The 20,103-nt window shown below is 45.6% G+C and overlaps 1 protein-coding gene across 1 annotated transcript in view; it reads left to right on the top strand.

Moving 5' to 3' along the window:
- The window catches only part of LOC132580027 (collagen alpha-1(XXVII) chain-like), a 406,754-nt gene that overhangs the window by 150,146 nt on the left and 236,505 nt on the right, over positions 1 to 20,103 (top strand). The window contains 2 exon segments of the mRNA XM_060250632.1: positions 5,533 to 5,586; positions 15,580 to 15,624. Of these exon segments, the coding sequence (XP_060106615.1) occupies positions 5,533 to 5,586; positions 15,580 to 15,624 (99 nt within the window).

Raw genomic sequence — 20,103 nt, 5'->3', positions numbered from 1 at the left:
TTAAGGTTGTATTATTGACTTGGGTGACTGAGCTTTAATATGGGGACTGTGTGAACCGGAGGTGGTAAACTCATACCTGGTTCTACAAAATTGCTGCATTCTCCATGAGCAGGAGTGTTCCAGAAAGAGCTTGTAACTGGGTAATTATGTAACTGGGTATAAAGGTAAAGGTAGTCCCCTGAGCAAGCACCAGTCATTTTTCGACTCGGGGGTGACGTTGCTTTCACGGCAGACTTTTTATGGGGTGGTTTGCCATTGCCTTCCCCAGTCATCCACACTTTCACCCCAGCAAGCTGGGGACTCGTTTTACCGACCTCGGTAAAATTATGGTAATTATGTGACTGGGTATGCAAGGACTGAAAACTTTCCTGATGAGGATCCAGATGAGTATGTGCCTGAGAACATTCTCATGCAAAAGCCTCACTAGCAGTTTGAATTTGTCCTTCTGGATTTTGCATACCTGAATAATTAGGGAAAGTCTTGTGGAGTGGTCAGAACCCAATCATTGTCTGGGATGCCATCACAGGTTTGTAGAGTTTTATTGGCTCAACTTCTTGAAATGTCTTAATAGAAATTTTATTGATTTTGTATTGTTTTATCTGTTGTACATAGCCCAGAACCTGGCTTTGGCGATTAAACAAGTCCAATGAATAATAATAATAATAATTAATAATAATAATAATACACATCCAGTGAATAATAATAATTTCTCAGGGCTCAGTACTAACTCTTCATGTCCCTTCTCAAATTCCATAATACAGTGCCGTCAATCATGAAAGCACCAAAATTATTCGTGTTTGAATATGCACCATGTGGATCAGCCGTTGGTGGAAAAAAATTAAATGTATCTGGTGCCAATATGCATCTTGTTCATTTACTGCTTCTGTGAACATTAACAAGCAATATCATTGTGACTTCCCGAACCAGGAAGTCCTCGCACTGATTCCTGAGACTGTACCAGGAGATCAGATTTCTGGTACCTTGACAAGTACCATGCCAGGTTTTCCCTGATGTTGTTTTTTACTCCTTGTTGTATCACTTTTCTGCAGCTGGGAGGCTTTAGGGTTGCCAGCCTCCAGGTGGGGCCTGGAGATCTCCCACTTTCCCAACTGATCTCCAGCTGACAGGGATTAGCTCCCCTGGAGAAAATGGCTGCTTTGGAAAGTGGATTTCAAAAGCCCCTCCCCTCCCCAAACTCCACCCTCTCCTGAATCCTCCCCCAAAGTCTCCAAGTATTTCCCAACACAGACCGGGCAGCCCTATTTTTGTTTCTTGTAAAATGTGTGAGAGCATTCAGACTAAGCTTGCCAGTCCCCAGGTCTCAGCGGGGGATCCCCTGGTTTTGCAGGCTCCTCCAAGCATCAGCCAGCTGGCTGGTGGGGGGAAGGCCCACCCCAGTAGCCACCATGGAAGACTGGAAGAAGTTTGGACACTGCTTGCTTTTTGGAAGGTGTGTGTACCTTTAAATCTTGTAGGAGCCAGGCTGAATGGAGGCAGAATGAGTAGGCAGAACAAGGTGGCTGTTTGCAGTGAGCTGTGAAGCTGTTAGAAAGGAAGGGAAACCAGCACAGTCCCTCCATTTGTTTTATATTTCGTTCAGAAGTTGTTTTCAAAGTAAAATAGAGAGTAGAGTAGACTAAACCTTTGATTTCCCTGTGTTAGTCTGAAGAACTCGTTTGAATATACAGCAGTTGGTTACATTCAACAACTCCTGTGAGTAAATTGCCCTACTGAGATCACAAAAAGAAGAAGAAGAAGATGATGATGATATTGGATTTATATCCCACCCTCCACTCCAAATCTCAGAGTCTCAGAGCAGCTCACAATCTCCTTTATCTTCCTTCCCCACAACAGACACCTTGTGAGGTGGGTGGGGCTGAGAGGACTCTCACAGCAGCTGCCCTATCAAGGAAAACCTCTGCCAGAGCTATGGTTGACCCAAGGCCATTCCAGCAGGTGCAAGTGGAGGAGTGGGGAATCAAAATGTGTGCTTGCTAACTGTGTTTGTTTTGACTGGTTTGTGTGTGTGTTCACTTTCATTTAGTGGACATGCAGCTGATAGGGGATGAAAAAAGGAAGACTGTATTCAGGGGAACTACACTGCTATATTTTTTAAAAATTTATTTTAGAGAATTAGAAAGTCTCCAAGCTCCACCCCTAAAGTCCCCAGATATTTTCTGAGTTAGACCCAGCAACCCTAATTCAGACAAAGGATCTTTTCCCCTGTTTTCTAAAGAGGTACAATTCCAGGCAGGCTTCACCATGTACTTTTTGTGAACATGAAGACTGAGTTTTGTAGATACACATACTACAACAGAGACCCTCTTTCCCTGGGATGTTCAATGGAAGGTCTTTGTCTCTGTGTTTTGCCCTGTGGGGTTGCCTTATTCAAATGTTTTCAGCGCTTGTTGCTTTAGTTAACAGGCTTCATCTTCCTACCCGTTCTCTAAAGTGGCGGCGATAGCTGCCTCTTGTCTAGGAGGAATAGGAGAATTATCCATTTCCCCCCCTTTCCCTTTTGCTTCATTCATTGTCAACGTGAACACTTTTGGGCCTACCCATTTTTGGAACTGGCATTAATCCATTTCTTGCACATTCCCTATCTAATTTATATATATAGTATACATTGTCTCAATGGAAAATGCAGGCTATATGTATATACCTATTTATACACAGCGTGGGAAATATTTTGTTTGAAGAAGCAGAAAATGAAAACGAGTGGTCCAAGTTTGGTTCGTACAAGGGAGAGAGGAAAATCAAACCAAGAGTACTTGATTTGAACCAGGAAGTCTGGGATCCTTGACCTTATTTCTAGAGGGGACTGGATAAACATAAGGAGCAGAGGTCCATCAGTGGCTATTAGCCACAGAGTATAGATGGAACTCTCTGTTTGGGGCAGTGATGCTCTGTATTCTTTGTGCTTGGGGGGGGCAACAGTGGGAGGGCTTCTAGTGTCCTGGCCCCACTGATGGACCTCCTGATGGTGCCTGGTTTTTTTAGCCACTGTGTGACACAGAGTGTTAGACTGGATGGGCCACTGGCCTGATCCAACGTGGCTTCTCTTATGTTCTTATGTGACACAGAGTGTTGGACTGGATGGGCCATTGGCTCAGTCCATCATGTCTTCTCTTATGTTCTTATGCTTGTATGCACATGTGCCTGCGCATGGACACAGAGGCATCATGCGTACAGCCTATTATTGACCATTGTGGAGCTGCTGAGGTCTGTTTTGAATGGTTGGCGGCATTGCAGAACTCTGCTGTTTTTTTTGGAATATATTGTTAACCACCCAAACAAGTGCACCCTTTTTGTTTTTAAATCAGTACAGGGCAAGCTATGGCAGAGTGAATGAATACATCAGTGTGTGATTGTGGGCCTCATGTAAAGATCCTTCATATTAAAAAAAAAAAAAACCAGGAATGTCATGTGCATGTCTCTGTCCACTGCAAAATATGGGAGGATATGCAATCTGTAAAATATTCAGAGTCCAGTGAGGTCAAACAAACAAATGCTTGCCTGCCGGCTGAAATTGCCAAGAGCTGTGACATTCTTCCCTCGCAGCTCGAAGATGCAACATTCTTCCCTGTCGGTCTTATGCAAACACAGGGGGAAGCGTTCTTTCCATGCCGACTTTCCTGAAGAAAAGCTCCCTTGATGAGCAGAAGCAAGCCTAGCTTCTTTGCCAGCGGGAACAGGATCTGACTTACAGGAACCGTGACTGGTCCAGCATATAGTACAAGAACAGTCCAAAAAATGCAGTCCCAGACAGTGGGTTTTTTTTTTAAAGTTTTTAAAATCATAACGGAAAAGCGCTTTATTCATTCTCAGAGATACTGTTGTAATATTCAATCTTGCAGGTCCCAGATCCAACTAAGGGTTTTAAGGCAATGGCTTGGCATGAAAGCTTTCTTCCCAGTTTGGTGTAGTGGTTAAGTGTGCGGACTCTTATCTGGGAGAACCGAGTTTGATTCCCCAATCCTCCACTTGCAGCTGCTGGAATGGCCTTGGGCCAGCCATAGCTCTGGCAGAGGTTTTCCTTGAAAGGGCAGCTGCTGTGAGAGCCCTCGCAGCCCCACCCACCTCACAGGGTGTCTGCTGTGGGGGAAGAAGATACAGGAGATTGTAAGCCGCTCTGAGTCTCTGATTCAGAGAGAAGGGCGGGGTATAAATCTGTAGTCATCTTCTTCTGTGGCCATTGTGGCTTGGCAAGAAAATGTTTTAGTTGCTATGTAGTTATTAAAAATATATCCCTACTCCACTGTTCAGCCACAGGATCTGGAAGGCTGGGCACAAATCAAACAAAATATTAAAATGTTAAAACTCTATCGGTTCACCACAACTAAAAATCCATTTTATAAAAGTCAAGTCAGAAACAGGCAAAAGTATATACCCCCCAAATTCTAGGGGGGGGGGAGTTTATAACATGCTGCCAAAAGGTAATAATTTAGAGTAGAGCTACACACTACTTGCCTCAAATGAAGACGGGTGCAGGGAAGGAGAGCTCTTGAAATTTTCTTCTTGCATGTTTTCCCACCCATCAGCTGTACAGCATTTTAACCTATGCTGGAGAAAAATACAAGTTTCCCTGGATGTGTGTGGGAAATAAAAACAGCTGATTTTGCTAGGAAACAATGCAAGGGCGAAAAGTTACATCTCTGCCCCATATGTAATTCCACGCAGAGGCCTATCTGTCAGGGGCAGGGTTTTTATATATATATATATATATATATATATATATATATATATATATATATATATATATATATATATATATATATATATATATAGCAGGAACGCACAGGAACGCAGTTCCAGCTGGCTTGGCACCAGGGGATGTGGCCTAATGTGCAAATGAGTTCCTGCTGGGTGTTTTTCCTACACAAAAAGCCCTGTGTGGAATAATGGGGGGTGCCAGGGGGTGTGACCTAATATGCAAATGAGTTCCTCCTGGGCCTTTTCTACAAAAAAAAAGCCCTGATCAGGGGAAGGAAATCTACAATGAGGTGCTGGCATGGAGGAGGGTCAGTCTTCGGCAGCTGCCCCTGCTGAAGATGCCCTCTGTTATTGGATGTTTGCATTTTGTTATCTGTTATATTTTAGTAACTTTTTGTGATTGGATGAAGCTAACTTGCGGACACGATTAATTCTTTGTTTTGACTTTTTATCTTCGTACGCTGAACAAACTAGAACAGGAGCCATCAAAGTTTTATAGCTATAATGCTGGATGAGGATTTGAAAGAACCTGGTTTGAATCTTTACTTTGCTGTGAAAGCTCCCTGGGTGACCTTGATCTAGTTATTCCCTCACTCTCTCGGCCTGATCTACCTCATAGGTTGTTATGAGGATGGAGGGGGGAGGGGAGAATGATGTTGTAAGCTACTTTGGGTCTACATAGGGGAGGAAAGTGGGGTATAAGTATCTAAATGAACAAATCAACTGGCAATTTAAGCAGTTTTTCCTTAGCTCCTGATTCGCCATGTCTTGTCCTACTTTGTAACCAAAGTGTTTTTCCCCTCTTCTCCCTTTCCTTAGGGCTTCCCTGGTGATTTTGGGGAACGAGGACCACCAGGCATCGATGGCAACCCAGTAAGTTGGCAGAAGTCCTTTCTGATTTTAACATTTCTTCTTCGGGCCTCAGTGGAAAGTATTCTGTTTGCTGATTGGATCGGCTGTTGGGAACAGCCTCTGATCCTCTGTGTGGTTTTAAAAGTCTCTTGTGAATCAGCTCCCATCTTTTACAATGTGCTAAATACTTCAGTCAAACATCTAACATATGAGGCACTGGGATACTGCCATCCATTTTCTCTTCCTTTTTTTCTCTTGGGTTCCAATGCCACACTGTTCTTCTTGCTGGGAAGGGGGGGAGGAGAATGGCAAAGAGCCAGTAATAAAAATAATCTTAAATCTCTATTACTGCCACAGTGTTTCGGGTACTCCCTTGCCCCTTTTAGAGGAACAGTTATGGAAGACGGAGTAATAGAACACTGCTTCTCTCTCTCTCTTTGATGCTTTAAAGCAGGGGTGTCAAACATGTGGCCCGGGGGCCGAATCAGGCCCTCAGAGGGCTGCTATCAGGCCCCTGAGCTAACTGGCTGTCATCTGCTTCCTTCTCCCTCGTTCTTCTCCCTCCCTCTCTTCTGCATCACAGCTTGCTTTGCAAGGCTTGCTCAATTGCACAGGAGCTACAGAGCAAAACTTCTATTTTCTCAATTGACTGAAGCTCCTCCCTTGGGGAGGAAGGGGGGAGGGAGAGCTTGATTTGCCAGTCTCTTTCAATTGCACAGCGGAGCTACTGAGCTAAGCCTCTCTTCCTTCTGTTGGCTGAGGCTACTCCCTTGGGGAGGAAGGGGGGAGGGAGAGCTTGATTTGCCAGTCTCTCTCAATTGCACAGCAGAGCTACTGAGCCAAGCCTCTCTTCCTTCTGTTGGCTGAGGCTCCTCCCTTGGGGAGGAAGGGGGGAGGGAGAGCTTGATTTGCCAGTCTCTCTCAATTGTACAGCAGAACTACTGAGCCAAGCCTCTCTTCCTTCTGTTGGCTGAGGCTCTTCCCCCTCCTGGTCCCGGGGAAAGGAAGGAAAGAGCCAGAGCTTCCTTTGCCCAGTTCCCTGGATCCCATGGGAGAGATACAAAGAAAGCACCTTTAAGACCAACGAGTGCTAATGTTTTATGGTGGAGCCAAGGACTTTGCATGTAGAAGGCTTTCTGTTTCAGAACTGGGCGGAAGTCGCCACTGTCTCTCACTCCCCTGTGAGATAGCATGAACACCTGGGCTTAACACCATCTTGTTTTTAGGGAATCTGATATGTTTTAGTGTTATTTAACTTCGTTATAACTGGTTTTGAAATGCAATTTGCTGTGAACCACCCTGAGCCCGGTCTTCGGGAAGGGTGGTCAGAAATTTAAATAGATAAATTTATGGCTTGTATGCCAGATTTCAATATGATTCAAGGTCAATCTTGAACAGTGGTAAAATCTCCCCGCAAGTGGAATGCTAACACTTTGAACATGATCTTTTCCTTGATGATATCAACAATTAATTCCTAGGGAGAGTTTGGCATGAGGAGACAGGGCTGGTTTGAAACAAAGAACCTTCCTGTGCGTATTCTAGGGATGATACAGTTCCCGGACAAGACTAGGCCAGCACAAGGGACTCAGCATATAGAGTTTGTTGTATATTTATTTATTTATTTATTTATTTGGGATTTATATCCCGCCCTTCCCACAAGTGGCTCAGGGCGGCTCCCAATGATAGATCCAACAAAATTACAGTATTTAACATATAAAGGGATCAACATTTAAAACAGATAAAAACAGATAAAACCATGGTTATCAATAAATTATTAATAAATATTTCAATTGTATATAAAAGAAATCCGGCAAGTTACATTAAAATTCTCAAGCTAGGTATAGGCTAGCCGGAAGAGGGTCGTCTTACAGGCCCTGCGGAACTGTACAAGGTCCCGCAGGGCCCTCACCTCTTCCAGCAGCTGATTCCACCATGTAGGGGCCATAACAGAGAAAGCCCTTTCTCTGGTGGATTTCAAACGGGCTTCCTTCGGCCCAGGGATAGTAAGGAGATTTTGTGTTCCCGACCTCAGTACTCTCTGGGGAACGTGCGGGGAAAGACGGTCCTTCAGGTAGACAGGTCCCAAGCCATATAGGGCTTTAAAGGTGATAACCAGCACCTTGTACCGGACTCGGTATATTACTGGAAGCCAGTGCAGGGTCCGAAGACCCGGCTGAATGTGTTCCCACTTTGGGAGCCCCAATAACAGCCGGGCCGCGGCATTCTGCACCAGCTGCAATTTCCGAGTTCGGGACAGGGGCAGCCCCATGTAGAGGGCATTACAGTAGTCTAACCTCGAGGTGACCGTGGCATGGATCACTGTTGCTAGGTCGTCGCGTTCCAAAAAGGGGGCCAACTGCCTTGCCCGCCTAAGATGAAAAAACGCGGACTTGGCAGCGGCTGCTATCTGAGCCTCCATCTTTAAGGAAGGCTCCAACAGCACTCCCAAGCTCCTGACCCTGTCCGCCGCTATCAGCAGACATAGAAACACAGGAGCTGGTGCCAGTAACTTTATTTATTTATTTATTTCTTCTGGGCATACACAGCTTCTGTCCCTTCACTTTTGACATCATATATGTGCCTCTGAACACGTCTTTTTGCTCTGCCCTCCAATGCCTTAGGCAGAATGACTGCCTGTATTTTTAAAAGCTATATGCAAGTTTATCTGATTGAACATTTGTTTCTTAAGCACCGTTTTGGTTTTAAAGGAGAGCAATTGGTTTTATAATGTTTGAGAAACTGGTCCAAAGTGGGAGCAGGAGGGGGGGATATGGCTGTGCGACGGCAGAAGCGCTAGCCAATCAGTGCTGTGCACTTTTCCTGGACACTAGCAGAACTGGTTATTCCCGAAGGAAAGATTGTGCATTTGGCCAAATCAAAGTGAGCGTGGTTCCTCAGCAGTCCGATCACTCTGAGAATATTTGTGTGCAGTCTTTGACTCTTCTGGAACAGCAGATTTGGCTGAGGATGAAATTCAGAACCTCGAGTCTGCAACTGGCAGATTTTGGAAAGTTTATAAAACCAGCCGGCGCTAAATCACCTATGAAAACAGCAGCAAAGCTAACCATCTCTGGAGCATCCATAAAAATTTAGGTCCGCAGTGCGAGTAGATGGAGGAACCAAAGCCCGACATAATCAAACTGAAGTCAATGAAAGTCATTGAAAGCTGACACTGACAGAAATCAACAGAGAGGCATGGCCAACAAGAATGCGTTGCCTGATACTTAAAGCTTAATAGGATTGGAACTTGGCACTGATTCTTTTGAGGGTGGAATTGCACAGTTGGGGTATCATGACAATGAAGGCCCTAGATCTGGTACTTACGTGTTTACATTCTGAGGATCGAGGCGTGAAAGGGCAGGGTGTCTAATCTCAATTGGTAGGCGGCTAATGAACATTTCACATCTTTAATATTATTCCCCGAATTCCTATGAAACTTTGGTTGGCGGCTTTGAAACAACATGAACTTTTAAAACAGACACATGGTATGCAAAACGATGTTGTTTTTGTGCAAACAAATAGCTACAAAAATGTCTTCGCCGTGCACTTGGTGCCAGACCCAAATAATAGTTCTTGGAGGCGGTATGGTACACCCCATTGGTGCACACGTACCAACATTATGAGCTGAGAGAACTCTTGGAAAATAAAGGAGCTATTGATGGATGCCAAGAAAGCTTGTAAATACCGATGTGATCGCAGATGTAGCTAAAGGGAGCTTGCCAGTCTCTACTCATGAAATTTAATTTAATTTAATTTTTTTATTTGTACCCTGCCCTATCCTACAAGCGGGCTCTGGGCGGCTTACTACATTAAGAAATCTTACAGAACATCAAACAAACTACATCCAAACTAGATAATCTCATAATTACAGAAATTGACAAAAACCGTGATCCACATCATTGGCAACAAGTCATAGACCACATATAGGCTGGTAAAGGTAAAGGTAGTCCCCTGTGCAAGCACCAGTCGTTTCCAACTCTGGTTGAAATTGCTTTCACGACGTTTTCACGGCAGACTTTTTACGGGGTGGTTTGCTATTGCCTTCCCTAGTCATCTACGCTTTCAAGCTGAGTACTCATTTGACCGACCTTGGAAGGATGGAAGGCTAGTCAACCTTGAGCCGGCTACCTGAACCCAGCTTCCTCCAGAATTGAACTCAGGTCGTGACTCTCTGGATCAATTAAAAGCCTGGTGGAAGAACTCCGTCTTACAGGCTCTGCGAAACTTAGATAAGAACCCGCAGGGCCCGGCTCTCCAGCAGGAGCTCATTCCACCAGGTAGGGGCCCGGACCAAAAAGGCCCTGGCCCTTGTTGAAGCCAGTCGGGTGTCCTTAGGCCCAGGGATCACGAGAAGATGTTGTGCAGCTGACCTCAGAACCCGGGGGGGGGGCTCATATGGAGAGAGGTGGAGCAAGCTTGCACAAGTAAAAAAACCTGCTTCTCTCCTAGATTGGCAGGAGTTGGGACCGTAGACAACAGCAGTGTCCTAGGTTTGGAGGACTCATCTTGACATTGATTGCAGGGATGAGGCTACTGGCTAAGGGAAATAGATAAAGTAGGACAAGCAGCCTAAAGAATCTAATGCGATGTGGTAGAGAATGGAAAGGTTTTGTTGATTTCCAGGTTTTTCCATGGATGTCTGAATGAGAGAACCAAGTGCCACTAAGGGTTGCCAGGTCTGTGTTGGAAAATACCTGGAGACTTTGGGGGTGGAGCCAAGAAAGGGCGGGGTTTGGGGAGGGGAGGGGCCTCAGCATGGTAGAACGCCATAAAGCCCACCCTTCAAGGCAGTCGTTTTCTCCAGGGGAGCTGATCTCTGCCAGCTGGAGATCAATTGTAAAAGCGGGAGATTCCCAGGCCCCACCAAGAGGCTGGCAACCCTAAGCACCCCGTTCAGTAACCAAATGATAACCAAGTGGCATTTGACTTCTCCTTGCCATACTACCCAGAAGCTTGGAAGTATCAAGGCATTTGTCACAGTGGTCTTAACGCACTTCCTCATGTCATGTAATTCTTCTATAGAATCCTCCCTTTATGTATTTATTTCATTTGTGGATTAGAGTTTTATCCATGACTTTATCATGTAGGCCATACCCCATTTCATGGCTGGTGACATGATATCTGACAAATGTACTGGCCATGAGTGTAGGCTGTGGCAAATGATAAGTATTACACTGTGTAATTTTTTTTAAAGTTTCCATTACAGTGTGTCGCATCCCATTCTGTCTCTTAGAGCTAACTATCTAAAGCAAGTTGCAGAAGCTGCTATTTTGATGGAGGACTGTTGATACACAAATGGCTAGATAGTCTCCATTCTTTCAGCTGGTGCGGAATTGGAACTCTATGCCCAATGGATACTAAAATCCTCTTTTGTTACAGCATGGTGCAAAAGTTCCTAATTGGCTTGGGCCAAAAGAGATCGCATCAAATCGTCATGGAATCCTTCAGCTGGATTCCTGAGATGGCAGTCTTGAAACTCAATGCACCAAATACATTTGATGATCTTTCTAAATATGAACCTTCGCTGGCCTAGCCTAGAGTTGGAAAGTAGACTCCTCATGGATTGAGGAGGCCCCTGTGGTCTGCACTGTACCCGAGCCTCCTTGCAACCTGGAGTTTTGAGAAGATGCCTTTCCCTATGTACTACCACAGTTATACTACTGTGTTACAAGTAGAACAGGAAATTCCTGAGCGATTCACCTCCAGAATCCCTCAAGCTCTCCCTCAGGACCCTAGAGCAGGGGTGGCCAATGGTAGCTCTCCAGATGTTTTTTGCCTACAACTCCCATCAGCCCCAGCCATCAGCCGTGCTGGGAGTTATAGGCAAAAAACATCTGGAGAGCTACCGTTGGCCACCCCTGCCCTAGAGCAAAGAAATCTCCATGTTAAAGTAGTGAAAGGAAGGGCTGTGGCTCAGTGGCCGGATTCCTGAGGGAGACTCTGAGGAGACTATAGATATAGATATAATATCTAATAAGGTTGCCAACCTCCAGGTGGTGTCTGGAGATCTCCTGGGATTATAAGTGATCTTCAGGAAAAAGAGATCAGTTCACCTGGAGAATATGACTGCTTTGGAATGTAGACTCTATGGCATTATATACCAATGAGGTCCCTCCCAGAAGCCCACCCTTTTCAGGCTCCACCCCCCAAATCTCCCGATATTTCTCAGCCCAGAGCTGGCAACCCTACATCTAGGCTGGATTCTAATTGTCAAAGTACTGAATGCAAATGTGTAAACTTGCCTTGAAGTTCCCTTGGGTTCTGAACTTACTTTAATGTACTGTGGTCACTTTATTGGTCCATGTTATGAGGCAACCTAAGAGGACTTTCTGTCTTGACAAGGACTCTCAAGGGCAGGGGTGGCCAAACTGTGGCTCCGGAGCCACCTGTGGCTCTTTCACATATACTGAGTGGCTCTCAAAGTCCCCACTGCCCCGTCGGCCAGCTTGGAGAAGGCATTTGCCTCTTTAGATCACTTCTCCAAGCCAGCTAGCTGCTTGGAAACTGCATTTAAAGTTGCTTTCTTTCCATCTCCCTGTCTCCCCCCCCCAACCTATTTGCCTTCTTTCCTTCTCTCCCTGTGGCTCTCAAACATCTGATGTTCACGTCTTGTGGCTCTCAAACATCTGATGTTTGTTCTGTGTGGCTCTTAGGTTAAGCAAGTTTGGCCACCCCTGCTGAAGGGTCTTAAGGCAGAGATCTTCCCATGCCTCGAGAACCATTTAACGAGATTCTAGTGATAGATCCAGGGACTTTCTAGATTCCAAGCATTGCTCTGCTGCAGAACCAAGCTCTTCTTTTCACGAACCCAACATGAAGATCCCGCTTGTTGTCTAAGACAGTGATCCCCCAACCTTTTTGGCACCAGGGACTGGTTTTGTGGAAGACAATTTTTCCATGGACTGATGGGGGTGGGGGTGCTGGGGGTTTTGCTGCCCCAGGCTGCCCCCAAGGCCACACCCTATCCCTGCCCTCTCATGGGGGTCTTTAAATGAGGAGTAGGTAATGGTCTCTGCCTCACTCCACAGCCCGGTTGCTAACGGGCCACGGACCGGTATTGGTCCGTGGCCCGGAGGTTGGGGACCCCTGGTCTAGAAAGCTGGAGGCTACAAGATCCTGCAACATTAATTTCCCAGCAGATGAGATAGTTTATTTATTGAGCAGAAAGACAGTGGCAGGCCACAGTTTGTCTGAAGTTTGGTGAAGTCAAGAGAATTGTAGACAGAGAAAATTCCAATAAGGGATGCTCATGGAACAGAGCTGAGTCTCCCGTATACCAGAACCACAGTCGCAGGCTCCAAGTTTCTGTCCCATCACCTCCCAAAATTCAGTACGCACGGTGGGACTGTAAGTGTTTCCTCCAATGCCACAGAAATGTGGAGGTTTGTGCCATCTATCCGCGCCAGATGGGCTTGTGGCAAAAGCATGCAACCTTGTGCGGTCTGCTTTCTTTTTTGCCGACAAGCAGTGGGCTGAAATTGGACTTCAGTCGCCAACCCTGACAATGCTTTTTGTTTATCTTTTTAAAAAATATATATTATCCTGCTTTTCAGGCAAATTATTGGCTCTCTGTGACAACTTGATACAAATGTTCTTTGAGCTGGAGCTGGATCCAAGTGCAGTAGAAGGGTGGTTGGCAGCTTCCTGCACTCCCTCTCGACAGTGGCTGCAGGAAGCAGGAGGAAAGAGGCTCTCAGTCTCCTGCCCGTCTTTTTTTATTCGTGTAGTTATTTCCGATGTTTTTATCCCATGTTCTAGCCGAATACTGGCTCCCGAAGGGTCTTACGAGAATCAAAAGACAATACACATGGCAATTCAGTAAAAATGCAGACTTTTGAGATCCGCGGCCAATATGTCTTGGAAATTTTTTTTACTGGTCCCTCATTGGGAGGGTGTGTGGGGTAGGGGAGTTTAAAATCCATCCTGGTGAAAGATCTCAGGGAGCTTGAAAGCTCGTGTTCACTATTTTGTGTTATTTTGATTGGTCCTAATACAAAAATTACTGTGCTACCAATTCTGTCTTGCAATGGATTGACGTAGCTCCCTGCAATTCTTGGCAATTTCAGTAAATGTTATCTGCTGAGAGGATTTGCAGCGGCTTGCTTTCCGCCTTGCCTTTGCTAGGCATATCCGCAGCAGTTCTAAGACAGCAGGAGCTGGGGCCTAATTCCTTTTAAAATAAGAAAAGTAAATCCCAGCACTTTGTCAAGGAACCGAGTTCCTTTTGCTGAACAGACTACTGCATGGCAAAGCCCAAGTGTTAATGGAAAATTCATACCCAGCGGTCACCGTGGCTGTCTCTCTTGGGGAAAAGATTCAGATTGGGTAGCCGTGTGGGTCTGAAGGAGCAGAACAAAGTTAGAGACCAGTAACACCTTCAAGACCAACAAAGTTTAATTCGAGGTATGAGCTTTCGTGTGCATGCACACTTCCTCGGACAGATAGAAACGGAAGATAACTGTTCAATTTTCAGTTATTAGGCTTTTATGGCTGGCTTGGTGCCGTATAAATAAACTGACAGCTAACCGTTCAAACTTATAGACAGAGGCTGAACAGCAAAGCAGCATGTAACCTGAAGAAGATACCTTCAGATTTGCAGAGGCAAAACAGGAGTAACAAGTGAAGTTTATTGGGTCGGTAGTTTGGATTTAATTAGGAGGGGATAACAGTGAAGCAAAATAGGAGACAGATGTGTAAGAGAATCCTTTCTAATTGTGGGAAGTGCACAGGACGGTATGTGTAATTGTGGCTGACCTGAGAATTGTCCATACATGGGACTCATACTTACATGACCACTTTTTGTTTATACTCTGCACTGCTTTGAATAAAAGATTGCCTCGCCATTGACCCTTCCATCTCTCTGTTCTTAGTTCATACACACATACCTGCTACCACTTGCCTGGTTGGGACATCTGTCAAGAGAACTAGGCAGTGGCCATATCTCAGTGGCGGGGCATCTGCTATGCAGAGGCAGACAATGGCAGACTACCTCTGTTGTGCTCTCTCTCTCTCTCTTGCTCTCACTCACTCTCTCTCTCTCTTTCTTTCTTTCTTTCTCCACTGCTGTGGAGGTAGTCTAGCTCTTTGTGGAGCCACAGATTGGCCTGCCTGTCAGTAGGCACGTCTTTGTGTGTACGTACAAAGGCACAAACTGAAACCAAGTCCATCGTGTCTACTAAACCGAGACCGATTTCGCACTAGGGCTTGTTCCGAGTGGAGAGCCCTTTTGATCCCGGCGCTTCTCTCCGTTTTCACACACAATTTGCCCCTTGAGCTGTGAGCTGGCGCACCGTTCTCCCGCGGCAAGCAGAAACCGCTTGGAAGAGGATCCTGTTTGCTGTAGAAGAGCACCGCGCCAACTTGCAGCTCCGGGGCAACTTGTGTGAAAATGGAGAAAAGCCCCCGGAGCAAAGGGGCTCTCCACTTGGAACAAGCCTCATGAGAAATCGGTCTGAGCTTTGCTTATTTCTGTGTTGTATCTCTAGGTGCCATTTGCTGCTGCTTCAACAAGAGACACACAAAAGTGGACTTTCAATATCTAGGAGGATGACTGGCAGATGCTTTGCCTCTTTCTTTCTTTCTTTCTTTCTTTCTTTCTTTCTTTCTTTCTTTCTTTCTTTCTTTCTTTCTTTCTTTCTTTCTTTCTTTCTTTCTTTCTTTCTTTCTTTCTTTCTTTCTTTCTTTCTTTCTTTCTTTCTTTCTTTCTTTCTCCTTCTCCCCACTTCTACACTCCCCCTCTGAATGGCACACTGCAGTCCTTCTCGCCTCTCTGTTCCTGCGAGGGGAAGCCAGTCTGGCCTGCAGTTTTAACTGCGGGAGCAGAACAAGCGGCCTTGTGTCTGAAAGGCCCCTGCCCTCCTTCATTAACAAGCTGGTTGAAGATGGAAGTGCTAGATTGCCCTGCGAGGGCGGGGGCGGGCCTCTCCTTCCAGCCCTTGCAAGACTGAGGCACTTTTGAGTCTCCGTTTGTCGACAAAGAGGCCATAACCGTGTTGATCTTTCTTTCCTTTTTAGGGAGACGTGGGAGCTCCGGGCCCTCCTGGAGTTCATGGACTCATTGTAAGTACAGGGAAATACAGGAGAGCTTTTGAATTGGGGGCTTCGGAATGTGAGGCTTTTGAGTTTCTTTCAAAGCCCGGTAACCAGCACACAAATGCATGTGTTTGTTTGGTCTTTGTGTTTGAAGGGGAGCATCACATGGACAAAACAGTGTGCATGGTGCAACGATGTGATAGCAGTGAGAATTACAGGATTGCCCTTTGGGGCTATGGCTGCTGGTCACAGGATGCTTTTTTAAAATACAAAACAAAAAGCAAAGGGTGGTGGGTAGGTGAAACTGTTAGGATCAAAGTTCTTTACATTAGGGCCAGGTCTCTGAAGGGTCGAGTCTCCCCGTGTCTGGGATGTGTCATTTCAAACTGCAGATATAATGGAGGAAAGTGATATTACCGTAGTAGAAATCAGTCGTGCAACAACCGGGTAATATGTGCGGCAAACTGTTAATATGTCCTAAGCACAGTGGTATAGGCCTCAGTCCCTTTTTCTTTATAAAACACCTCCCTGTTCTGTTACAGATTCAGGTTGGTAGCTTTGTTGGTCTGAAGAAGCGGAACAAAGTATGAGTCCGGTAGCGCCTTTAAAACCCAGAAAATTTTATTCACTGGATGAACTTTTGCGTGCAAAAACACTTCCTTAGATATCTGAGGAAGTGTGCGTGCACACACAAGCTCATACAGTGAATAAAACTCCCTTGGTCTTAAAGATGCCACTGGACTCATCCTTTACTCTGTTACAGAACAAAGTTTGAGTCTAATGGCACCTCTAAGACGGGGGTGACCAAACTTGCTTAATGTAAGAACCACATAGAATAAATGCCAGATGTCTGAGAGCCATAACACACGAACATCAGATGTCTGAGAGCCGCAAGACATGAATGTCAGATGTCTGAGAGCTGCAAGATACGAATATTGGACAGGAAGGAAGAGAGGGAGGGAGGGAGGAAAGCAAATAGATGGGGGAGGGAGAGGTAGAAAGAAAGCAACTTTAACTTTTAATGCATTCTCCAAACTGCCAGCTGACTTGGCTTAGACAAGCTGGCCAACGGGGCCATGGGGGCTTCAAGAGCCACACAATATCTGTGAAAGAGCCACAGGTTTGGCCACCTCTGTCTAAGGCCAACAGAGTTTCATTCTGAGTATAAGCTTTCACCCAGAATAAAACTTCCTTGGTCTTAAAGGTGCCACTGGACTCAAACTTTGTCCTCCTGCTTCAGACCAACACAGCTATGCACCAGAATCTGTATTCTGTTACAGTACAGCCTTATTACAGCCTTATTATCTTTATAGAAAGTATCATCTAAAACAGCTCTGTTTTACATGGTTTGTGAAATGGCAGGAAGCATGGGAGCTCTCCCGACCTTCTCAGGCAGACCATTCCACAAAGCGGGGTTCACAAATAAGCAAATGTACATAATCTATACAGATTGGAGAATCCATTTTTTGTGCTGTGGAGAAAGAAACTGTGACTTTAAAATTAACATGTAGGCTACACAGAGGAAGGCTCCCTCTCACCCCCCCACCAGTAGAACATGAGCACCTGGCAATCCTAAGAGTTTATGTAACTTTTAAGTAGTTTTATCATTGTGGGTGAGAAGTAGTTTTAGGTCAGGGAGCTGTCTGTAACCAAGAAAAGGTCATGCCCTCAAGTGCCTGCATGAGGGAAGTGTCGCTATCCTGCATGTGTTGTAGGTCATTAATAATGTGTTGAACTGGCTTGATTTGTGAGCTGTAGGTGGCCACCAGTGGTGTTCTGCTGTAATTTTCTTTGAGCTTATCCTTTCCTTTTATTTGTTAGCTCCTTTGACCAATGGTCTTAAGCTCAAGATAAAACAAGACAGTAAATACAAAGCAGATTACTTTTATTATTATTATTATTAAATTTTATTTGTATCCCGCCCTCCCCGCCTAGGCAGGCTCAGGGCGGCTAACAACATTCAATAAAACATTATACAAATACAGTGATTAAAACAGCATTAAAATTATAAAACAACATTAAAATATACATAATTAATACATATCTTAAACTGATGCAGCATGTATAATCTGTAGCTTAACAGCAGCAGAACTGTTCCGGGCACTATTTATCCATTTGCCTATTTAAATGATGGCAAGAATCGTTGAAGGGTCGCTTTGTTGGATCCTCCATTCGGCCATCCTCTGTCAGCAGTCTGGGAAGGCCTTCCTAAAGAGGATGGTCTTGCAGGCCCTGCGGAATTGGTCTAAGCTCCGCAGGGCCCGCACCTCCTCCGGGAGTTGATTCCACAGGCACGGGGCTGCCACGGAAAAGGCCCGTGCTCGTGTGCTCTGTAATTTTGCCTCCCTTGGCCCAGGGACAGTCAGCTTGCTCTTCCCTGCTGACCTCAGTGCTCTTTGGGGCTCGTATGGGGAGAGACGGTCCTTCAGGTAGGCAGGTCCTCAGCCATATAGGGCTTTAAAGGTAATAACCAGCACTTTGTAGCGAATCCGGTATATAACTGGCAGCCAGTGCAGTTCGCGCAGCCTTGGCTGTATATGCTCCCATTTCGGGAGTCCTAATAACAGCCTGGCCGCTGCATTCTGCACTAGCTGCAGCTTCCGGATTCAAATTACATAATAATTTGAAACCAAAATAGACTAAGAACAAGGAGGAAAACCAGTAATCATGATCACAAGACATAATTAAACAATCTGAAAGACTATCTAATATCATTCTGGCCTTTCCAGTCATCTTTCTCACCATATCTATCTATCTGTCTGTCTGTCTGTCTGTCTGTCATCTATCTATCCATCATCCATCCATCCATCCATCCATCCATCCATCCATCCATCCATCCGATTTATATCCCGCCCTCCCCTGGTAGGCTCAGGGCAGCTATATTGGGAGGCTACTGCAGTTGCAAAAATTCCCGCTGTAGTTCCTTCAAATGAATATCTCCTTCTGAGGGGTCTATATGGATACACCCTGAGAACCTCAACCGGGCACTTTCCGCCTCCTAAATACTACATTATACCAAAGCCTGGCAGATCAACAAACATATCTACATGCCTCCGGCTACCACCCCAACCACATCAAACAGTCCATTGTGGATAGCCAAGCCCAGCACTGTAGTCACATCTGCTCCATCCCCTCAGACATAGTCACTTGAAGGATCTACACCGGGCATTTTTGCAGCTACAATATCCTCCTGATATGGTGAGAAAGATGATTGAAAGGCCAGAACGATACCCATCTTACCGCTCCACTGAGCAAATATCTATATCCTTCCTTTTCTTTTGACTGAAGTTTGAAGACATCCTTCAGTCTAATCGGACTTTTTCCAACTTAAGTAGCTTTTCTGTTGGAAGAAGAGTCTCTTAAATTGGAAGTAGGCTCCTTCCTTAAATTGGAAGATGGCTGAATTCACCCCACTGCTTGTCTGAGCTGAAATGGCCCCAGTGAGCAACTGTTTGGTCTGTGGAGGAAACTTATGCTTAAGGATGGACTCAGCTCAGGAAAATGACCTCTCCTCATGAACCTTGGTCCTGATCCCAGTTGGGCCTGCACAAACTTGGGAACCCAGAACTCTCAGCGCTTGTGTGATCTAAAGTCCTCACAGAAGAGTCCTAGAGGGAGAGGTTTTGTGGGGTGAAGAGAGATTTTCATATTATTTCCCTCTCCTTCAATTTTTCACAGGCTCCCAGGCTGTGTGAGAAATTCCCCCTCCGCCCCGTATTTGAAAATAGTGAATGGTTTTTCACAGGGCTTTTTGTTGTAGCAGGAACTCTGTTACATATTAGGCCACAGCCCCTGATGTAGCCAATCCTCCAAGAGTTTACAGGGCTCTTCTTGCAGGGCCTACTGTAAGCTCTTGGAGGATTGGCTACATCATGGGGGTATGGCCTAATATGCAAAGGAGTTCCTGCTACAAAAAAGCCCTAGTTTTTCAAAATAAAAAAGCCTTGTGCTCCTGATGACCTTATAGGGAAGGCAACAGGGCTTGGGCGCTGCCTCAACACCTTTGCGGTTCCTCCTTCCACAAGACTCGGAGCCCTGCTTCCCTCCCCCCCCCCCTTTAGTCAAAAGGTACTGGCAGTGGCAGCAACAGGAGACCTCTTCGAAACAGGAATGTGATACTCGTTGCAACAGGATGCCTCTCTGTTCCTCCCTGGTACCTGTCATATGGGCATAGCAGCCACCTGGGTGCCAGGGATGTTGCGGTGCGTTTTTCCAGCTATCTGATTGCAATCAGTAGGGAAGTAGGGGAATTGCATTTGCAGGGCTCCTTGCTGACCTGTATGTGCTTAATTTTGCATACACTCTGCATTGAGGAGGAACGTTTCAAGGAGATGGCCCTCGGCTTTTAATCTGGCTGAGCATTTTGGTGCTATCCGTATCCACATCTAGTCCTCCCCGGTTTGTGACGCCTCTAGGCATTCTTAGCCGTTTGTGCCTAATAGCTACGGATAGATCGGATCTCCTTGACTTTAGTCTGAACCGTTTGTAAATGACACTTAAACCATT

This window comes from Heteronotia binoei, chromosome 12 (genome assembly GCF_032191835.1).
Source record: "Heteronotia binoei isolate CCM8104 ecotype False Entrance Well chromosome 12, APGP_CSIRO_Hbin_v1, whole genome shotgun sequence".
Lineage (NCBI taxonomy): Eukaryota > Metazoa > Chordata > Lepidosauria > Squamata > Gekkonidae > Heteronotia > Heteronotia binoei.
This window is presented reverse-complemented; position numbering and strand designations above follow the sequence as displayed.